Genomic DNA, 23,029 nt, shown 5'->3' on the forward strand with positions numbered 1-23,029 from the left:
TATTTTTAATTTGAATTATTTTGTATTTTATTATTTTAATCATATAATTTAATTCGAAAATAAAAAAATATTTATTTTATCAAGTTTTAAATTTATTTTAATTATAAATATATTACTTTAAATAATTTATTATTTTTCAAATTTTAAAATTTAATTTTATTTTTAATATTTAATTTTCATTATTTTTTAACATGATACCAATCACAAACCATTTCTCTCATTGCTCGAGTCGAATCGATTCCCCACCCCCGGCCTCCAAACCCTCCATTTTTTTTTTAAAAAAAAAGAAAGATCTTTTGAGTTGACAATCTCTCTCTCTTTCTCTCTCTCTCTCTCTCTCTCTCTCTCTCTCTCATGCTTGTGGTTCTCTTTGAGATATGCTGAAACACATGTTCTACACGTTCAATGAGTCGTCATTTCCTTCGCGACGTGCGTTCTCTTTCTACCCTTTCTGTCTCTATTCACCGTTCCGCACAGGCCAATCTCTTTCTCTGCAACAAGAGGATCCAAGAACTCAGCCAATTGGGACATGTCGAAGAAGCTCGCCAACTGTTCGATAGAATGTCCGAAAGAGATGCTGTTTCATGGAACTCTATGATCACTGGGTACTCGCAAAACGGACGGTTATACGAGGCACGATTACTGTTTGACAAGTTTGCGGGCAAGAATGTGAGGACTTGGACAACATTGTTGAGTGGCTACGCCAAGCACGGATGTGTCGAAGAAGCACAGACGTTGTTTGCGTCAATGCCAGAGCGTAATGTTGTTTCTTGGAATGCTATGATATCTGGGTGTGTGCAGAATGGTGATTTGGACAATGCGATAAGGTTGTTTGATGAAATGCCTGAGAGAAATATGGCATCATGGAATTCGATTATTACTGGGTATTGTCATTGTTGCCGAATGAAGGAAGCCCGGGAGCTTTTTGATCTAATGAATGAGAAAAATATTGTTTCTTATGCGGTTATAATTTCTGGGTATGTTGAGATCAGTGAATATCGAGAAGCATGGGATGTATTTCTGATGATGCATAAGAGTGGGTTGACAGGGGACCAATCAATATTTGTTGTTGTGTTGTCAGCGATTTCAGGTTTGGATGAATTGATGTTGATTGAGAGTCTAAGGACACTTGTGCTTAAAACAGGTTGTGAGGTGGATGTGGTAGTGAACACGGCAATCTTGAATGCTTATACGAGGAATGGTTGTTTGGATTCTGCATTACGCTTCTTTGAGATGATGCCGACACGGAATGAGTACTCATGGACAACAATGATTGCGGCACTGTCCCAGTGTCAAAGATTAGTTGATGCAATTGCATTGTACAAGAGAGTTCCTGAACAGACTGTTGCGACTCAGACAACAATGATGGCAGTTTATGCTCAATATGGGAGAATTCATGAAGCTAAGCTTTTGTTTGAGGGCATTCAGAACCCTAATGTAGTAACCTGGAATGCCATGGTTGCTGGATATGCACAGAATGGAATGCTTGAAGAAGCAAAAGATATATTTGTGCGAATGCCCTTAAGGAATGCTGCTTCTTGGGCTGCAATGATTTCTGGGCTTGCGAAGAATGGACAAAACAAGGAAGCTTTGCAGATTTTTGCTGAGCTCCATCAGTCAGGTGCTCTGCCAAGTCATTCCAGCTTCACCAGTGCTCTCTTTGCTTGTGCCAACATTGGAGCTGTTGAGATTGGCAGACAGATACACTCACTTGCTATTAAAACAAGATGTCAACTCATTTCATATGTGGGAAATGGTTTAATATCAATGTATGCAAAGTGTAAGAACATGGAAGATGTTTCTTGGGCCTTTAGTACAATGAAAGTGAGGGATGCTGTATCTTGGAATTCGCTCATTACTAGTCTTTCTGAGAATAACATGCTGGAAGATGCTCGTAACACTTTTGAAAAGATGCCCATACGGGATGTTGTGTCTTGGACTTCCATGATTTCAGCTTACGAGCAAGCTGGGCAGGCCGATGTTGCTCTGGTATTATTCATTGACATGTTATCCACAGGAATGAAACCAAATCAATTGACAGTCACTAGCCTTCTCAGTGCTTGTGCGAGTCTGGGCATAACCAAGCTTGGCGAACTTATCCATGGCTTGATATTTAAACTTGGATTTGATTCATGTTTATTTGTTTGTAATGCTCTGATAACAATGTATTTTAAGTGTGGGTGTCCAGATGGCCTTTCTGTGTTTGAAGAGATGTCTGCTAGGGACATTGTTACCTGGAATGCAGTTTTGGCTGGATGTGCGCAAAATGGACTGGGTAAAAAAGCCATAAAAATTTTTGAACAAATGGAGACTGAAGGGGTTTTGCCTGATCAAATCAGTTTTCTGGGAATTTTATGTGCTTGTAGCCATGCAGGGCTAATTGATAATGGATGGATCTATTTTAATTCCATGATCCAAGATTATGGTATCACCCCACTGATTCATCACTATACTTGTATGGTTGATCTTCTTGGTAGGGCTGGATGGCTTTCTGAAGCTGAAGCTCTCATTGAAAAGATGCCTGAAAAACCAGATAATGTGATTTGGGAAGCACTTCTTGCAGCTTGTAGGATCCATCGTAACATAGAAGTTGGACAGAGAGTTGCTGAAAGGATTTTTTATATTGGGACGAAGAAATCTGGGACTTACATATTATTGTCAAATATGTATGCATCCCAAGGCATGTGGGACAAGGTAGAAGAAATACGACAATTGATGAAAGGTAGGGGGGTGACCAAAGAACCAGCAGCAAGCTGGATTCAGATTAGAAACAAATTACACTGTTTTGTAATGGGAGACGAAACACACAATCAGATTGAAGAGATCCACTTGGCACTGAATGAGTTCTATGGACTCTTTAGAGCTACAGGTTATATGCCAGACACAAACTTTGTTCTTCATGATTTAGAAGAGGAACGAAAGTAGAATGAGCTTCTCTACCACAGTGAGAAGCTTGCTGTTTATAGTATTTTGACTACACCAATTGGGGCACCTATACAGATTATGAAGAACATCTGAGTATGTGGTGATTGTCGCTCATTTTTGAAATTCATGTCCAAGTTTACCCAGCAAAAGATTACTGTTCGAGATGGGAATAGATCCCATCATTTTCGTGATGGCTTTTGGTCTCGTGGAGATTATTGGTGAGCCTGGATTTTGGGTAGGAATGTTCACTTTGTATACTATAGACTGGATCAAGAATCCTAGTGGATATGATCAGATGACAAAATATCTGATCTATATTCATTTTGCCCCTGATGTTGATGATCATGTTTATTGGGTTTGGGATGGAAGAGACTGCAAATTTTGCAAATTTGAAACCCTTCCCAACCCCCCCCCCCCCCCTCCCCCCCAATCCCACCAAAAATGAAAAACAAAAAACCATGTTGAGCTGGAAGCATTGATGTCTGTTTATTTGTGAGGGGGTTGCCTGGCTGGGAAGACACATGGTTGTAGGTATGCATGCCAAAGGAAGCAGATACATGAGACATAATAAAAGACTTTCTGCACCCAGCAAAAGATTATTATTCGAGACAGGAATAGATTCCATCATTTTGGTGATGGCTGTTGTTCTTATGAAAATTATTGGTGAGCCTGGATTGTGGGTAGGAATGCTCACTTTGTACATTCTGGATCAAAATATCTCAAGGATAAGATCATACAATAAAATGTCTGATCTATATTCATTTTGCCCAGCTGTTGATGATCATGCTTGTTGGGGTTTGGATATAAGAGATTAAAAGTTGCAAATTTAAACCCCTAATCCCCCAAACAAAAAATCATATTGGGCTGGGAAAGCATGCTGCAGTCGATATGCATGCCGAAGGAAGCAAATACAGGAGACAAAAAAAGAATGTTTCTGCACCCACTTCCAGAAGCAAAAACTTTGTTGACAAGACTATCATTCTTCCGCTCTAACAATTGTCCTTACTCCTTGTAGCAGTTAGATTGAGGGCTCCCATTGTTTTATTATGTGTTGAGGTGTTATAATGATGCATGGATGAAACATACAGGAAAATAAAGCACTGCATATATCATCTTTCAGATTGACACTATATTGTGTGTTCAAAACAGTTCAGTTATTCCAAGAACCATCATTGCCTTAACAGTTTTGTGATATTGCTTGAAGCCAATATCCAGCACCAGTACCATGTCAGATACCCTACTCACCAATTCATGTAATAACCCCTACTCTACCCGCATTCTTTCAGTTACTGTTTGAGATAATATCTTCTTAATCATATATTTCATGAATTATTTGGTATTGGTTTTTGCAGTGCTCCTGATTCTACTCCATTGTATAAGAAATTCCAAGAAATAAATGTTTCACGTTTGGTAATTTATTTGTTCTACTTATTATGAAATGTTTGTTAGCAGCAAAGCAGCAGGCAATAGCAGTAGCCTGAGCCTGCAGCAGTTTGTTAGTAGCAGCAGCAACAGAGCAGTTAGCAACAGCAGGCTAATTTAGTTATAATTACAGTTATAATTTAGTTATCAAGTTGTTAAGTTTTCTATTATTACCTTGTTGTGTATATATACCCTATTGTAAGCTCTTGATGAGCATGTAATGCAATTGAAATATTTTCATAAATTTTGATATGGTATTAAAGCAATTTTAGAGTATTTTTCTCAAGCCGCTCAAATGGCTGATCCAATTTCATCCTCCCCTTTGAATCATCAACTATTGATGATTTTGTCAATTCATATTATCTCAGTAATTCAGATCATCTAGGTATTGTGCTTGTTTCTCATGTTTTAACCGGAGATAACTATCATACATGGAGTCGATCAATGCTCACTTCTTTGAATGCAAAGAATAAAATAGCTTTCATTGATGGATCTCTCCCTCAACCACCGATTTCTGATTCTCTTCACTATCCATGGGGCCGATGTAATAGCATGGTTGTGGCAAGGTTTCTCAATTCAATTTCGAAGGAGATTGCAGTCAGTGTCATCTATGCAACCATTGCTTGTGCGATTTGGTTGGATCTTTGTGATCATTTCTCTTGCAGCAGTGGTCCTTGTATCTTTCAACTCAAGAAAGCTATCTCGGATTTATCTCAAGGTCAATTTTCTATTACTCAATATAATACTCAATCGAAGAGTTATTGGGATGAACTTCAAAGCTATCGTCCTTCTCCCTTTTGTTCTTGTGTTCCTGCTTGTTCTTGTGGTGCCATACGATCTGTTGTGGATTTTTTAACATTATGATCATGTTTTGCAATTTCTAATGGGATTGAATGAATCATAGTCACATACGGGGTCAAATTCTTTTACTTGATCCTCTTCCGCTGATCAACAAAGTAATTTCTCTTTTGCTTCAAGAAGAGAGTCAATGACATATTGCAGTTCCATCTGCTCCTTTTGATTCAATTGCAATGATTAGTTCTTTTATTCCAGCATCTTCCACACGCAGAAACACAAAGTCTTTTGTCAAGAAAGATTGTCTTGTTTGTTCGCATTGTGGTATAACAGGTCATACTGTGGAAAAATGTTATTGGCTGCATGGTTTTCCTCCAAGATACAAATTTACTAAGTCTAAATCTACTGCACCAAGTTTAGCTCACAATATTTCTACTGAAACTACATTTGATTCTCCATCATTGCCTTTTACTTAAGAGTAATATCATCAATTGTTAGCTCTCATTCAGCCACCAGTTTCATCAGCCTCAGCAGTCACTGGTACTTTTTTAACTTCAACACACATGACAAGTATTCTTTCTCGTCATTCTTGTTCTTCCTTTTCATCCCAGTCACATGCTTTTGCTTCCCTTACGGGTAACTCTCCTTCCACTTCATGGATCATTGATACTGGGGCTATAGACCACATGGTTAACTCGGTTACTTTCTTTTCTTCTATTACATCCATTGTTTCGAGTTTTGTTATGCTTCCTAATGGTACTTAAGCACCTGTTACTCATATTGGTAACATTGTGCCTTTAAATTCTTTAGTTTTAAAGAATGTTTTGTGTGTTCCTTCTTTTACATTCAATCTTATTTCTGTTAGTAAATTGATTTCAAATCTTTCTTGTTCTTTCATTTTTCTTTCTTCTTTTTGTTTTATACAGGACCTGTAGCAATGGAGGACGATTGGCTTGGGGAAATTGGTTAATGGTCTTTATCATTTGATATCGCCCTCAGTTTCAACTCCAAAGTCTCTCACTGCTGCACATTCTTCTTTTGATGTTTGACATAAAAGACTTGGTCATCCATCTGATTCCAGACTATTATTGCTTCATGATTGCTTTATTTTTCTTTTTTTAAGTCTCCTAATAATTGTCCTTGTAATATTTGTCCCATGGCTTAGCAACATCATTTGCCATTAACTTCAAGCACTTGGGTGACTACTTTTAATTTTCAACTTGTTCATGTTGATATTTGGGGCCCTTTTTTTGTGGCTTCCTTACAAGGATTTCATTATTTTCTTTCCATTGTAGATGATTTCTCTCGATATACATAGATATTTCTAATGAAAAATAAAAGTGAGACACATATGCATCTTTAGAATTTTTTTATTCTTGTTGAAAATCAGTTTAATACCTCAGTCAAATTTCTTCGCACTGATAATGGACAGGAATTTTTTATGTCTGATTTTCTTACTTCAAAAGGAATAACCCATCAATGCACTTGTGTTGCTACACCTCAGCAAAATTCAGTTGTTGAAAGAAAGAATCAACATTTACTTAATGTTGTCCGTGCTCTTCTATTTCAAACTCACCCTTTTGGGTAAACTGTATTCTCACTGCAGCCTATCTTATAAACCAAATGCCTACTCCTCTTTTGTCTAACAAATCCCCTTTTGAAGTTCTCTTTTCTAAACTTCCTTCTTATAATCATTTAAGAGTGTTTGGTTGTTTATGTTTTGCATCAACTTTATCTTCCTCTTGAAACAAGTTTGATTCTCGAGCTCGAAAGTGTGTATTTCTCGGTTATCCTTTTGCTGTCAAAGGTTACCGATTGTTTGATCTTCACTCATGAAATTTTTATTTCACGAGATGTTATTTTTAATGAAACACAATTTCCTTTTTCATCTATTCCTCTTAATTTTCTCACATCTACTTCTGATTTTCTTTCTTCTTCTTTAGTTCTTCCATATCCCTTTGATGGTATTTCTTTTCCTTTTCCATCAAACACCATGGTCTCTCCTTCAAACACTTTGGCTCTTCCATATAATTCAGCTTCTAATGATTCTCATGTTCCAATTTCTGATCCTCCTCATTGTTCTACTCATATGCGTCATCCTCCATCATATCTACGCGACTATCGATGTTATCTGGCCAATGTTTCACAACCCAGCAAATGTGTACATTGCTCTCGGCCTTCTTCAGGTAAGCCCTATGATCTTAGTTAAGTTCTTTCATATATTTCACTATCTCCTTCCTATTACTTTTTTGTTCTTAATGTCTCTTCCACTGAGGAACCACAGTTTTATCATGAAGCTATTAAGTTTTCTCATTGAAGAGATGCTATGGCTGCTGAGATTAAGGCTCTTGAAGAGAATTTAATATAATACATGGACTGTCATTGCCTTGCCTCCCACACATCATCCCATTGGCTATAAATGGGTATATCAGATTAAATATCGATCAGATGGTTCCATTGAACGTTATAAAGCCCATTTAGTAGCTAGAGGGTATACTCAACGTGAAGGTTTAGATTACATTGAAACTTTTTCACTAGTTGCTAAGCTTGTTAGTATTCGGTGTTTACTTGCGGTTGTTGCCTCTCGGAATTTTTTTCTTCATCAGCTTGATGTAAATAATGCTTTTCTTCATGGTGATTTGTCTGAGGAAGTATATATGTAGCTTCCTCCCGGCTTTGCAGCTCAGGGGAGAATATGGTTTGTAGATTAAATAAAAGCTTGTATGGTTTAAAACAAGCATCACATCAATGGTTTTCCAAGCTTACATCAGCCCTTTTATCTTATGGTTTCACTCAATCGAAGGCTGATTTCTACTTGTTTACTCTTGTTGATGGTGCTGATCTTACAATTTTTCTCATATATGTTGATGACATTATAGTTGCTACTTCCAATATGTCTTGCATCACAGCCATCAAATCATTTCTTGATGAGAAGTTTAATATCAAGGATCTTGCTTCCTTACGTTATTTCTTGGGTTTAGAGGTAGCTCATTTTTCAAAGGGTATTTCTCTTTGCTAGAGGAAATATGCCTTAGACATTCTACAATATTCAAGTCTTTTAGGATGTAAGCCTGTTATTTTTCCAATGGTGCAGAATCTCAAATTTAACAATGAATATGGTTAGGTACTTGCTGATCTATTACCTTATAGAAGGTTGGTTGGTCGCTTGCTATATCTTACTATCACTCGGCTTGATCTAACCTACAGTGTTCACATTTTAAGTCAATTTATGGCCAATCCATGCACTCCTCATTTACAAGCTATTGAACATGTCTTACGTTATCTCAAATCCAGTACTGGCCAAGGATTGTTCTTTCCAAGTAATTCAAGTTTTCATCTAAGTGCTTTCACTGACTCCGATTGGGCCAGTTGCTCTACAACTCGACGATCTCTTACTGGTTTCTGTGTCTTTCTTGGTTCATCTCTAATTTCCTGGCATTCTGAAAGGCAAACAATAGTATCTAGATCCTCTGTTGAAGCTAAGTATAAGGCTATGACATCTACTACTTGTAAGCTGGTTTGGCTAATATCTTTACTTAAGGATCTCCATGTTTCTTATCCACAATCTGTAGCTTTATATTGTGATAACCAAGATGCTATGCACAATACATCGAATCTAATTTTTCACGAACGCACCAAACATATTGAAATAGATTGCCATTTGGTTCGGGATCATGTTCAGTCTGGTTTTCTTCATCTGCTTTATGTGCCTTCCCGTCATCAACTGGTAGACTTCTTTACCAAAGCTTTGGGTTCGGATGTCTTCCATCATTTACTTGCCAAGTTAGGCGTAATTAACATACACTGTCCAACTTGAGGGGGCGTATTATGAATTGTTTGTTAGCAGAAAAGCAGCAGCAGCAGTGGCCTGAGCCTACAGCAGTTTGTTAGCAGTAGCAGCAGCAGCAGAGCAGTTAGCAACAACAGGCTAATTTAATTATAGTTATAGTTATAATCTAGTTATCAATTTGTTAAGTTTTCTGTTATTACCTTGTTGTATATGTATACCCTATTGTAAGCTCTTAATGAGCATGTAATGCAATTGAAATATTTTCATAAATTTTGATACTACTTGTGGCTGAAAACTATGACTCTGGCTTGGAGGCTACATTTCTCGCTTTGTTGACTTGATATAAACTTACCATACTCACATGTCGAGCTTGGAAAGATTGGAATTGCCTTTTTTGAGTGGCAAAGCACCTGCATATTTCTATGGGGAATTATGATTTGCCATTTTTTTTTTCATCTTGCCATATTATTTAATGTGGCACTTTGGGTCACGGTATCTATATATGCCCTTTGCCATTGTGATTCCTATAAATCTCGATACTGGGATACAAATTCTTTAGAATATTATGATTTTCACATTTGATTTAGAAGCATATTATTGATAGATTCTTGTTTATGCATTATTCCACCTTTGGTTTGTTTTTAGGGATGATGTTAATAAAATATTCTATTCCCAAAATATCCTCAAGTAGCGATACTTCACCCTAAAAAAATGCTTGAGCATAATATTTTAGCAAAAATTCAACTTATATGTCTGAAGATCATGATAATTAAACATCCTCTTTATTTTAGTAAATTATAGCAGAATATTAGATTAAATTTCGTACATGTGGTATCAAAGCGTGGTTGCAATTATCATGATCTTCCTTTCAATATAAAGATTGTTTCGTTAGCCCTTTCAATCTCATTATTTTTTCACATGTAAAGTTTGTGTTCATGATAGTTTTCCGGAATCAAATGGAAAATTTATATGATGTTTGCTGAATTTGTTGGGATTGTATTAGTTTGGAATATCATGGTTATGAAATTGTGACCTCGCTGCTCAAACAAAATCGTCCACAATTTTTTTGAAACAGTCAATGGAACAAAATACCGCAACTAGATTTCTGAGTTTCAGAAAAATTGTCGACGGATTTTCTGAAACCATCGACATTTTTTCCTAGGACGATAATTCTGAATTGAGCCATCAAATAAAGTGCATGCAAACCATTTTATTGTTTGATTAAGTATGGGACACTCACATGTTTTATAATAGTAAATTGATAATGGTGGTAATGTTATGGACCCATTTTTGTTGGGTGAATAATTGTATTTATATATGCATGGGCTGCCGGATTTTACCTAAAAGTAAGCAAGTAAAATTCTCATTGTGGGAAATTAATTATCTACTTTGAACTTGGATAAATTTTTTTTCTAAATTATCAATCAATGTTTATATTATGGTTAACATGTTATCACCAAAGCGATCTTACTAAGAAAAGTTATAAATATTGAATTGAAATATCACTTTACAAAAAATTATTATAGAATGATTATTTGATTATTTGATTATTATGGTTGACCCAAAGGTTTAAAAACTTGTCTCATAGAATTCACAGTTATTCCATTCAGAATAGACTCAAGATTCAGTTCCAAGAAAATTGCGAGTTTAAAAACTTTTAATAAAAAAGCTGAGTCATGATTCAAGAACAAGAATATCATCTCGTAAGAAAGATTATTGCAACTAAGAACAATCTTATGAGCAATATCTAATGGGCTAGGCATAAGAAATACACCTAATAATAGAGACTTCAAACACACCTTTTTTTTTTTTTTTTTTTTCTCAAAGTCATTTGCCTAGTATTTGGGATTTTGGATGTCATGCCCCAGATGGATTTAGGTTATATTAACTTGAACAAAATATAGAACAAAAATAACATCCTACTTGTTCCTACAAATTAGAAATGTGGTGTTATATATTCAATTTTGGGATAGGGAGATTGTGTGCAATATTGCATCTTTGAAATTGGGAAAATGGAAATTGTGCAAGTCAAAGGCGACTATTCATGCTCATCCTCTGTAACGCGCCGACCCCGAAGGGGGCTTAGGATATTAACTTTTTACTACTAATTTACAGCAGAAACAAATAAACTTAATTTTTATTAAATCAGAGCGCTAATTATCCATATTACAATCACTTATTTCAAAAGAAGAAAATTACACAAACATAAATATCTGAAATCATACTAATATTTCTAATTAACCTTTATTTTTCTAATCCCCACCCGCATGCTTGTTAAGCCTGATTTCCAACATGCTCTTCAAGTTATTTGAAATAAAAATATGATTGGAGTGAGACGACGCTCAGTAAGTAAATAAGATTATTATTAGTGTGTGGCCAAAATGAGCTTTTTAAAAATTTTGTAAAATAATATTTAATAATATAACTTCAAATTTTCTTTTAGAATAAATATAAATTTAAAAATTTCTGCATAAAACTTTTGTCATCAATTACAACAGTAAAATTTTATAATTATATACTATAACTGTTAAATTAAACTTTTAACTTTAAAACTGTATAAACATTTAATGATAAACATACATATACTTTTCCTTATACGTTTTCTTTAGATCGTCATTTAAGCACCAAAATGATCTTTTTCACGTAAATTTACACTTTTCCTTCAAATTATCAGTAACTTTGTACACGTAATTAAATATGTGTAAACATATATTATAAAGACCACCCTTAGGCCTGTTTGCCGTAAGTCATGTTTACCCCCATGACTGGGTTGTGCGGTCCAAAGACTGGACTTAACTGGCTGACCGACCAAACTAAATCAACGTATGTAAACTTTAAGTGAGATTTTCCTTATTAAGTCCTGATCCGGAACCAGGTGTGCACTCAGGAGAAATCCACTAACATAAATAACCACTCTGTAAACAGTGTGGGTGCACTCTGATCCGTATAAACTTTAAGCTGCGGCACCGAGCATCTGTAACTTTGAACTTTCGTTGCCATAAGGGGTTTTAAAATCATCTTATTATAATTTATACAATTTAAAATAATATCATAAAAATCTCATTTTTACTCATATTTTCATAAAAAATAGATGCAAGTATATTAAAGATAGAACTGGTATAATTAAATATGCGTAAAAATAAACTCATGGAAATTTTGTGGAACTAATTAACATAATTGAAATTTACTTATAAAATAGATTTGGGTATAAATTTTAAATAAAAAAAAAAAACTAACATAATCAAAATTTACTTACCTTCTTCCTTACGAATACTGTAACTATCTCTAAGAAATGAGATCGAAAAGAGTGGGTGATTGAGAACTTATTCAAAAATTCTCTCTCCACCACAAATTCTTTCACTCACTAATTCTTCTCTTTCTTGGGAAATTATTGTGAAAAATGAAGGTTGAGAGCTCCCTATTTATAGGAAAATTTTGGGGAAAAAATGAAATTTATAAAAGTGTGGGGAGATGGGTGAAATTATAATTTTTTTAAAAATTAAAGAATGGGCAAGGGATGGGCAAGGTATGGGTTGAGTATGGGATGGGGATGGAGGCCATGTGGGAGTGCTTGCTACCATTCCCATTAAATAAATTTTTAATTAATCACTTACCTAATTAATTAATCAATTAGTTAATTAATTATTTTATTATTTTATTATTTTTCTTAATCATTATTATCATTATTATTATCATTGTTATTAATTTTGAACCATTTTTAGTATTTATTTATTTTATTATTTATTTTTGAATAAGAATTAAATTTGAATTTTAAAAACTCATGTGGGCCTCACATGGTCTTGTGGGCCCCACACCACTTCGAGACCCAAATGGATCCTACGTAATTCCAATAATCCTCATACGATTTTATGAGCCCTACACAATTTCAAGACTCGTGTAAACCTCCACACCGCTTCGGGACTCATGTGGGCCCCGCATAGGATACTTATATTATTATTATTATTATTATTATTATTATTATTATTTTATTATATATTTTTACAAATTATATTAGTCAAAATATTATTTTATGTACTTATTTACTTATATAAATAGTGTCTTGTGGCTCCGAGACTCATGTGGACGCCACATAATCTTATGAGCCCCACATATGATACCTATATTATTATTATCTTATTATGTATTTCTACAAATTATGTCTGTCAAAACACTATTTTATGTATATATACTTATTTACGTGTACAAACAGTATCTATCCTGTTTATCCTATGAAATTTCATTTTGACTAGGCTGACCTCCGGGGAGCGACTGAACCGCAATGGTCTCTGAGCACTCGCTTAGACAAGGTCTTTCTTAGACATCAAACATGAAATCAAGGATCCTACAGAAAAAAATACTTCTATATTGATATTAACTTAATGACCATTTTTATTATTTTATTATTATTATACTTTAATCGTATATATATTTTTGGGTCATCACATCCTCCCTATCTCCATGACCATATATATTAAATAGATGTATTTGCATAGAATTGTATTTAACTGATATATGAATTTCACTTATATCAATTGAATAATTATAATTATTATGATTAACGGGTTTCAAATCTTATGCGAAAAAATCGATCTTTAGAACTATTTCTATTAAAACTAATTCAATTTATTTACAAAACTTATCCCTTTTTATATCTAAGCAAACACCACCTGACCTAGGCCCTCTAGACCCAAGCTATGTGATCAAATTCACTTGGGGAGGAAGGGTCACCTAATATTTTATAAATTTATATATTCCTCTATTTCCATTTACTCAATGTCATGCTCACTTTTCACATGCACACGCCTGTTACTTCTCTCAACATTTATCTTCACATTAATCATCTAATCGGATTATATGTTCTGAATGGTCTTCTCATGAATTCTGTGAGACAAGTATAATAATTAACATTATCTTGAGAAAAGCTTGACTTGAATCTCTCTCTCTCTCTCTCTCTCTCTCTCTCAACCAAGAAAATATTATCCCCTTGTCTCTTGAATGATGATTATTTTATCATTTCCAAATAAACTAGTGAAAGCGCATGTGAAAAGCATTTTTTCTATGTGAAAATATTTAATTTAAAATACTAAATATAAATCTAATATATATCACATCAAATGAGTAAATTAAAAAACATTCAAATAGTCAAATTCCGCTTTAGTCAACAAATCATGTTTTTTTCATGATAAAATAAGCTTTAGATTATTATTACAATTACAAAAATTACAATATAGTCGTCAAGTTTACATTTAAACTAAAAGTTCTGTCCACATTGTTTGCAACCTTTACACAACAGAAATGTTTGAATGGTTTCTTACAATGTCAAATGAAATTTAATTAATGCAAAAATTTTAAAAATAATATAAAAACACGTCAATAATACATTTATTAATAGTCATATGCACTAAAAATAAATCTAATACAATGTCTTTTTAGACATCGTTTAATGATACATTCCTATTACCAACTAAATACGAAAAAAGAAAAGAATCATAGTATATTAGGATTTTTTGTTTTGTTTGGACAATTTGCCCATGATCTATATGATACACAAAACTTTCTACGTATACTTCCAATCAAAATTTCAACATGCTACTTACCGTGGTTAATTACATTAAACTCACACACATGTACACACACAACTCTTATGTGTATGTACACGCACACATGTCGGAGTGTGTAAAAAAAGGAAAAAAAATTAATAATAAATTTATTCATATTAATTTGTATGAACAAAAAACCTAATAAAATGATTTTTTTAGACATTTTTTATGATACGTACGTATTACTAACTGAAAAAAATATATAAAAAGCATTAATAGATAAGAAATTTTTGTTTATTCAGTCAATTTATATTGCCCTAGCTCAATGTAATATTCCTATCAACTATGCACTATGCATGAATTTAATGAATAGGTTAGACTTACTGACTTAAGATATTTTAAATGCATTGATTTTTTAATGATAAACTTCTTTGGCATGCCCTAATTCACCTTCATTTTGATTGCAAATAAAACAAGTTCTCAAAAGTTTTAATTATAGGTGTTAAAGGCAAAGTAAATAGAAAATGAACAACCACAGAGCAATAAATCAGAAAACAGAATAAATCTCAAAATATTTTTATAAGATAATAAATATTAAATCTAAAATATTATTTTGATTCAAATATTTCAATAGTTTGTTCACCCTAATAACCATCGATGTACATGCTCTGAATAGATTCACTAGTGTTCATCCTAAGTGCTTCATATTCACTAGTCAACATATCAATTCTACTATCTTTAACATCTCTAATACCTTTATACGTAACCTCTAACTTATCCCAAATTTCCTTGGCAGTAGAACATGCCATCACCCTGTTAAACTCATTTACATCAAGTCTATAGTATAAAATATTCATTGTAGTTGCATTTATACTTATAACTTTCATATCACCATCAGTGTACTCTTCCTCTGTCTTAGGTACTCTAACCTCATCTTCAATTTTCATTGGAACAAAATTTCCTTTAGAGACAACTCTCCATACCTTCCAATCAACAGTTTGAAGGTAAATGCACATCCTTTGTTTCCAGAAGGTGTAATTCACACCGCTGAAAACAGGAGGACGTGTGGAAGAGGGTCCCTTAGGAAACAGGGTACAGTATGATGAGCCATTTTGATCTTTTTGTAGAAAAACAGTTAGGTCTAAGCAACCTGACTCTGATATCAATTGTTGACTTTACTGTAATCTCAAGAAAAAGGGGGGGGGGGAGGGGAGCGGTGAATTGGATATTTAAAAATTTCTTTCCTAGGTCAACTAACTAGCAACAGTATTTCACAAACCTAGGGTCAATCTAGAACATATAAGAAGTAAGCCAATAAATACAGCTATAATTAATTTGCTCTAAATAAATCAAACAACCATGCATAGTATAGTAAAACAAATAAAATAAGGATGACACTAGATGTGTTATCGAGGTTTGACAAATGTGCCTACGTCCTCGTCTCTAGCTTGCAAGCTCGAGGATTCCATTAGAGATCACTTAACGGGTGGAGCGACACCGTATACAATTAGGTCAAATTATCAGGGTTGACCTCAACCTTTACATAAAATCCTTTTGGGCTAGATTTTCACCCCTTCAGGCTACGTCTGGAATACAACAGATTCACAATATAAATTTCATGTACAAAACACGTGCTTCTCCAATTAGCAGATTTGTACTAATATCAATCAATGCATGTCAATCAGATAAGAACTATAAGCTTAGTGCAACAATGTGTAATAACACTCAATCTAATGTCAATAAGCAATTAGTTGCAGGAGTGTATTCTCAATCTATCTTTGAAACAATATATCAAAATATATCAATCACAAGTAGGGTTCCAAAGATTTCCAAAATTGTAATAAAAAATTCCCAAAATGATTTTCTCAAAGTTTCAGCACAAGAGATATTAGTAATATGAGCTTGTCAAAACAATTTATATTTCACAATCACAATACAAGCTTAAGAGTCTTGCAATACAAATGCCAAGAGTCACAAACTAAAAAGTTTCCCCTCACAGAGGATTTATTATTTAAATGGGGGGGGGGGGGGGGGAGGGAAGACTTTTGGTTAAACTCTCTATAAAAAATCAATCAAGCAATCAAAGCGATGAGAGTTTAAGCTTTAGTGAGCAATGTAGGATGATTTAAAATGCTCTCGCTCAAATAGATTTTGCAAGGAAATGATCAATGGAAGAGTATTTTGGCTTTGAGTATGAAGAAGAACTCTCACAAAATTTAGAGGAAATATTTGCTAATCAAATCACTAATTTGTGCTTAATCTTGCAAATGAACTCATATTTATAGACACCTAAAATTTTGACCGTTGGGGACATAAGGGTAATATTTAAAATAATTTTAAATCATGTTTAACCAAAATAACCCTTATTTACCCTTAATACCCACAGTAAAAAATTTGACAACCCGAGTGTTTCGATTGCTTGAACCTTGGGTTCGGTTGTTCGAACAGACACATGAGAAAAATGTATTTTTGATGTTCGGGTGCCTGGTGACATGTTCAGTTGGCTGGTCTAGGCGATTTTCCAAACTGCTCAATATTCGATTGCTTGGTCAAAAGTTTCTAAATTTCAACATTTTATTGCTCGAGGTCAAATTAAACGTGAAGTTCGGGTGCTCGGGGACGGTGGAAAAGTCCTTAATAAGAGTTCAATCGACTGAGAACATTCAGTTTATTTTGGTTCAGTCGCCCGACCTTCTGTCAATATTTTGACTTTTCACACTTTTGGTCGACCAAGGCATTTTCAGCACACAAGTTTGGTCGCCCGAAGCCCTTACCAATTTAGAACTTAAGTCCTATTTTTACCGCTGATTGCATAGATAATACTGGGGAATTTCCTAAGTGTTTGTGTAAGGACCTAGGGTCTCTATAAGGTCGTTTTGAGCTTGTAATTCCAAACATACATGACATGCATTAATTATTACTGACCTTGGATTAATATTACAGACCCGAATGAATGAAAATAAAAAATACAAATATAAACAATTTGTCTTCATATTCTGCGAGTCACCATATAGCACCATATGACTTTACCAATACATGCAAGACTGATCCTGCACACAAACTAAGGGCAAACATTAAATACAAAGGTATTGTCATAATCAAAACGGGATATGACCTATAAGGTAAATAGATCATATTTTTGTTACAAGGGAGAATATGCGTCGCTGGGTGTAGAAAAGGTGGAGAACACGTCGTCGCCGTTTGTACCTTAAGGGAAAAGACTAAACATGGCTAGGAAGCAGAACACCGTCGTTGCAGGGGGGTCGCCGTAAGCTCTTTGCACAAAGATAATTTTTTTTATATGGGGGAACTACCATACAATTGCAACAACTCTGGCCATCCACGTCTTAGGATCCAGCCTATCCTCATAGCAGCATCTAAATCTCCTGTAGCAGTGTCACCATGATACGCAAAGCCACCATCTTCTCTTTTCAAAAAAAGGTTGGATTTTTTGGTTTTAGGTTTTCAATATGGGAAATAGTCTAACTGAAAGAGATGAAAAGTTAGGGTTTTGAAAGGTTATTGAAACTCGTAGTGGGGGTCTGCTAGGGTTCAGCAATGGAGGCCACCCCTCCTTTGGCACTGCCTTTGGTGGGGGTTTCCGATGCTTGTTTTGTTAAAAAAATATTTTGTTCAGCCTATGGTTTCCACACATAATACATCTTCTGGTTTTAAACTCCCTATGAGACATCTAGTTGAGATTCATTGTAAACAAGGCTTTGTTTTTTCTGAATTTGAGATGGTTAAGGTTGCCGATGATTTTAAAAACGCTTTGGTGATTACAAGGTCAAGACCTTCCATTGATTTTGTACGTCGAAACGTGGTGAAAAATTGGGGTTTATTGGAGGTGCCAATTGTGAGTGTGATGGATGAATACATGTTCTGTTACAGTTGAGAAGTGAACGTGATTTTATGCATGCATGGTCTCGAGAAGGAAGAATTTTGGTAGGGGTAGTGGTTTATTTCGATGGACAAAGGATTTTGATTTGCAAATGGAACCCCCTTTTGCATCCTAATGGATTTTTCTTCTAGGTTTACCTTTTCATCTATACCATTCTGACTGCTTGCAAATTTTTGCAACTAGGTTTGGAAGGTATTTAGGTACTGATCGTGCAATGTTGAACAAGACCAGGGCATCAGGGGCCTGGATATGCATGGAGGTGGATTTATCCACGGAACTGGTGCAACGATTTCTCATTCTTGTTTCGACAAATGGAATTATTTGGAAAAAAATTAGGTACAAAAAACCTGGGTTCTATTGTTCTAAATGTCATAGGCAGGGACATACTTTGCTAATTTGTAGGGTGGGAGTGCCTTATTTTGATGGGAAGATGGAGGAGAAAATGGATAAATATGTACTAGCCCCAAAAAAATATGGCAGGAGAAACAAAGTGTCAAAGGGAAAGAAGTGAGTCTTTCAGAACCGGTTACGCATACAGAACCTCTTATGGTGAATATAGTGTTTGAACAAGGATGGACTTTGGGTGTAGGTGGAGTGAAACTGTTGAAATTGGTGTGATCCCAAAAGAGGGGTGAATTGGGTTTTAAAAATTTTTAGCTAATTCAAATTTTTGTTGATTCACCACATGTCATATCTCATTCAAAATGTACATGTATATACAAAATAATTTAAGTAGTGAAAATAAGCACACACGTTTGCAGTATCTTATTTAAATTAAATGGATGTATGCAATTGTTATGACAATAAATATGAATAGGCATACATGTGCGGAATTAAAGTGTAAAAATTTAAATAAGATAGAGAGAGAGACACATGATATTTGTTATCGAGGTTCGGCCAAACCAGCCTACATCCCTGACTTGGGCATACCCTCAAAGGATTCCACTAAACCTGCTCACTTAAATGGGTGGAGTAGAAGCCGTTTACAATGTCCTTACGAGTTGGACATTCCCCAACTCACTTAACGGGTGGAGCCAACACCATGCACACTTTCCTAGAAGGGCACATCTCCTAGTTCTCCTAACCGGTCTAAACTAATTCGGTACTCTCCTAATCGGGTATGAGCAACTTCGGGACTATTCACAGGGCTAGTCACTCTCTTCCGACAACCCATCGAGAATACAACATCAATAATAATAAATTTTTGTACAATAAAGAATGCTTCTCAAAAAGCAAACGTGTACAAATTTAAAGCTCAAAACATGCACTCTTTATTGATATGAAATATGCTTAGTAGAGTAAGGGTGCTATCGAATAATTTTGGACAATTAAAATATATATGAAAAATGAGTACTATTGTTCTCCTATAAATATTTTTGCAAATAAAGAATATTTGGAGAATCTATGAATTTAAACTCAAGAAAATATTTATATAATAAATAACTTGTCCCAAAAATATTTATCATGAAACTAATCGGGAGAAACTCAAGCAATACTCTCAAAAATGTTTTTAAAAAATGCGAGCTAAAAGAGAGTTAAAAGAACTTGAATGAAATAAATGCCTAAATAAAAATACTCTTTTGTAAAAATGATTTACAATAATATATGAAAGAGAGTTTTGGAGAGTAAAAGATTTTCCCCCAAGAAATATATTTTGTAATAAAAAGTAAGTTGAGAGAACTTTGATTAACAAGAGGTTAAAAATATTTGAGAGAAAATATTTGCTAATCAAAGTTACTAATCAAAGGAAATAAGAGGTATTTATAGATTTTCAAGAAAATATGACTGTTGGGGACACACTCGATATTTTGGAAAAGTTTAATTTAAAGTTAATGACATTTTAGCCCTTTAAAAAATTTTCAACTTGAGAGGTTTGGTCGACCAAGAAATTTTTGAACTACAGATTCGGCCGACTGTCTTGAGGCGATTCTGAACCCTTTCGTGGGTTCGGTCGACCAAGACAAGGTCGGTTGACCGTTCCTATAGATTCGGTTAGCTGTGGCCAATTTGAACTACAAGGTTCGGTCGACCAAGTAGTTGGGTGTCAGACATGCTTTAGTTCGGTCGACCGTGAATGATACGTTCATTTTAGAACAGTTGATCATCCAAAGTCAAAAATTTGACTTCCGAATGGTTCGGTCGACAGTGGCAATTATAACTCCACAGGTTCTGTTGACCCTCGCAGGTCAAACTTTTGACTTCTAGGCAAACTGTGGTTCGGTTAACCAAGCTAGTTATTACTAGTTTGGTTTGGTCGACCGAGGGCATTAACAATGAATATTTTGCCCCAAAAAATTTGGTGTCAGTCAATCGAAGGTCAACTGAAGACTTTGTTTTTGCCCCGATTTTGACTCTAAAACTATTCAAAAAACTTTGTATGAATTCAGTATTTTTAGAAAAAGGTTTTTGATGAAATGTGCTGGTCCTTAGTGTCTATCTACGGTTGATCTGAGCATTCATATATATCATGCAAATGCATGCATTATTACAGACCAAAGATATAAAATTAAATGCAATACAATTACAAAACAAATGTCTTCTTCTTTGCTCTTCTGTCTTTCGTGGAAAACACCCGTTGATGTGAGCTTTTTGGCTTCCAAATTCCTCTTCTTTGTGTGCATTCTGAATTCTAAACCTGTTCAAAGCACTAGACATACAAATAAGATACATGTGCTTTTTCAGTATCAAAATAGGGATTGGACTCAAAAAGTAAACGGAAACAAAGGCTAGCAGATCCTGTTGTTGAGGAGCCACGGGAGGCGGTAAATCAGGAGCTCGACTATGAGGATTTGAAAGATGAGGAAATATGTTAGGATATTGAATGTGAAGCTATTGTGCGGGGTGTTTTTGCTGCTTTTCAAATGATGTCTTTAGAGATAGTTGCTTGCGATACTGCGGATGATTATCGTGCTAAAAATATGGTTGCTGATATGATGAGTAAAGGCCCATCTATGGAAGTGGAAGATGGTCAGTGTTATATTGTGTTAGAAGTTTTGGCCCTTGAAGGTGAGGGAGTGATGGTTGTTAAAGAAAAATTGAAGTTGAAAGAATGTGATTATTCATCAGATAGGAAGGAAACAAAAGAAGAAAATTTGATGAAAACCAAAAACTTTGAGACGGATCCAAGAGTTTTAAGGTCTTCAAAGAAAAAGAAAAATGGGAAGTTGGGGAGTTGTGCTTATTGGGACACACGGGTTGTAACCCGTTCCTTAAAAAATTATTTATGATTGAAACCATTTTAGTGTCGAACATTAGAGGCTTGGGTCATTCTCAGAGTCGTATTAAAGCTATTATTTGGAAGTTTTGTGTTGCAGTGGTAGCTATTCTTGAGCCTTTTCATAGTCTGGTTGCTATGCCGAGGTTAGCTTCTTTTTGGGTTCAAAATTTCTATTGCAATGAGGATTTAGGAGGGAAAGTTTGAATTTTGTGGAAGGAAAATTATCATGTGGAGATTATTCACTCTTTGGACCAAGCCTTGTCGAGTTGGGTCCATTTTAATGTTAGGAAAATTTTGGTTTCTTTTGTCTATGCTAAGTGTTCTCATTTGGAGTGACATTTTTTTTGGGAGGATCTTTAGAATTTATGTTATAGGAGGTTTCCATAGTTAGTGGTTGGAGATTTTAATGCCATCCATAGTGATACTGAACGTATTAGGGGTAATCAACGTCCGTTGGTGGTGATGTTGGAATTTAATAATTGTCTGAATTATTGTGGTCTTCTTGAGATGAGATTTCATGGTCACAATATGTCCTGGTGCAATGGGCAAATAGGGAGGTCATGTAGTTGGGTGAGACTTGATCGTGCTTTGGTTAATGTTGTTTTTGAGAGTTTATTTCATTCGACATATATGGAATATTTTCCTACGAATTCTTCTGATCATTCTCTGATGGTGGTTCATTTGTGGGTTCCTCGGGTACCATATGGTCCGATTCCTTTTAAATTTCAAAATATATGGGTTTTTCATAATTCTTTTTGGGGCTGTGTGGAGGAGGTGTGAGTTGACCTTACAGGTCATTCCTGGTTTTGATAATGACAAATACTTTTTGTATTTGATGGTTTTCAAGTTTGTGTGCAGGATCGTACTAACTGGATCATATTGATGGCATGCGGCACACAGTGGCTTGAAGCAAAAGAAGACAAAGAAGACAAACTTATAAGTTTATAAGTTTGTAATAATTAATACATGACATGCATGTAGGATCTATAAGCTCAGCGAGACCGAATGACCTTAGGGAAGGTCGATTGACGCTGAATTTTTTCGGTAGGGTAAAAAGACCTTAGAAAAGACTCTAGGTCCCAACACTTAGTGCACATTGTCCCCAAAATCACTCATTATATCAAGGGAACTAAATAAGGCAAAATTGGACTTTAATTGAAAAACTTAAGAGAGCTCGAGCAACCGAACCTGTGGCGTTTAAAACACCTCGGGTGATCGAACCCTCGATAGGTCAACATGTTGGCTTGGGTTCGGACTTGTAGACACCATATTTTTGCCCTAACTAAATAGAACAAGGGGTCCCTTCTTACTATTTTCATTATTATTATAATTACCTTATTTTTATTATTATCATTATTTTATTCATTATTGATACTTTATTATTATTATTATTATTATTATTATTATTATTATTTTCACTATTATTATTATTATTATTA

General features: G+C 34.8%; 2 protein-coding genes across 2 annotated transcripts; both read left to right on the forward strand.

The window, feature by feature from the left end:
- The first annotated feature begins 278 nt into the window (after positions 1-278).
- LOC131157689 (pentatricopeptide repeat-containing protein At4g02750-like) lies at positions 279-3,245 on the forward strand. The gene has a single exon (XM_058112025.1). It carries the CDS (start codon positions 406-408, stop codon positions 2,923-2,925), a length of 2,520 nt encoding a protein of 839 aa, XP_057968008.1. The 5' UTR covers positions 279-405; the 3' UTR covers positions 2,926-3,245.
- A 3,890-nt stretch (positions 3,246-7,135) lies between these two features.
- LOC131158535 (uncharacterized mitochondrial protein AtMg00810-like) lies at positions 7,136-21,186 on the forward strand. Its single transcript, XM_058113406.1, has 5 exons — positions 7,136-7,328; positions 7,591-7,793; positions 7,946-8,125; positions 8,267-8,659; positions 21,067-21,186. Exons 1-5 carry the CDS (start codon positions 7,136-7,138, stop codon positions 21,184-21,186), a joined length of 1,089 nt encoding a protein of 362 aa, XP_057969389.1.
- The last annotated feature ends 1,843 nt before the right edge of the window (positions 21,187-23,029 follow it).

The sequence above is a fragment of the Malania oleifera genome, chromosome 6 (genome assembly GCF_029873635.1).
Source record: "Malania oleifera isolate guangnan ecotype guangnan chromosome 6, ASM2987363v1, whole genome shotgun sequence".
NCBI classification, from domain to species: Eukaryota; Viridiplantae; Streptophyta; class Magnoliopsida; order Santalales; family Ximeniaceae; genus Malania; species Malania oleifera.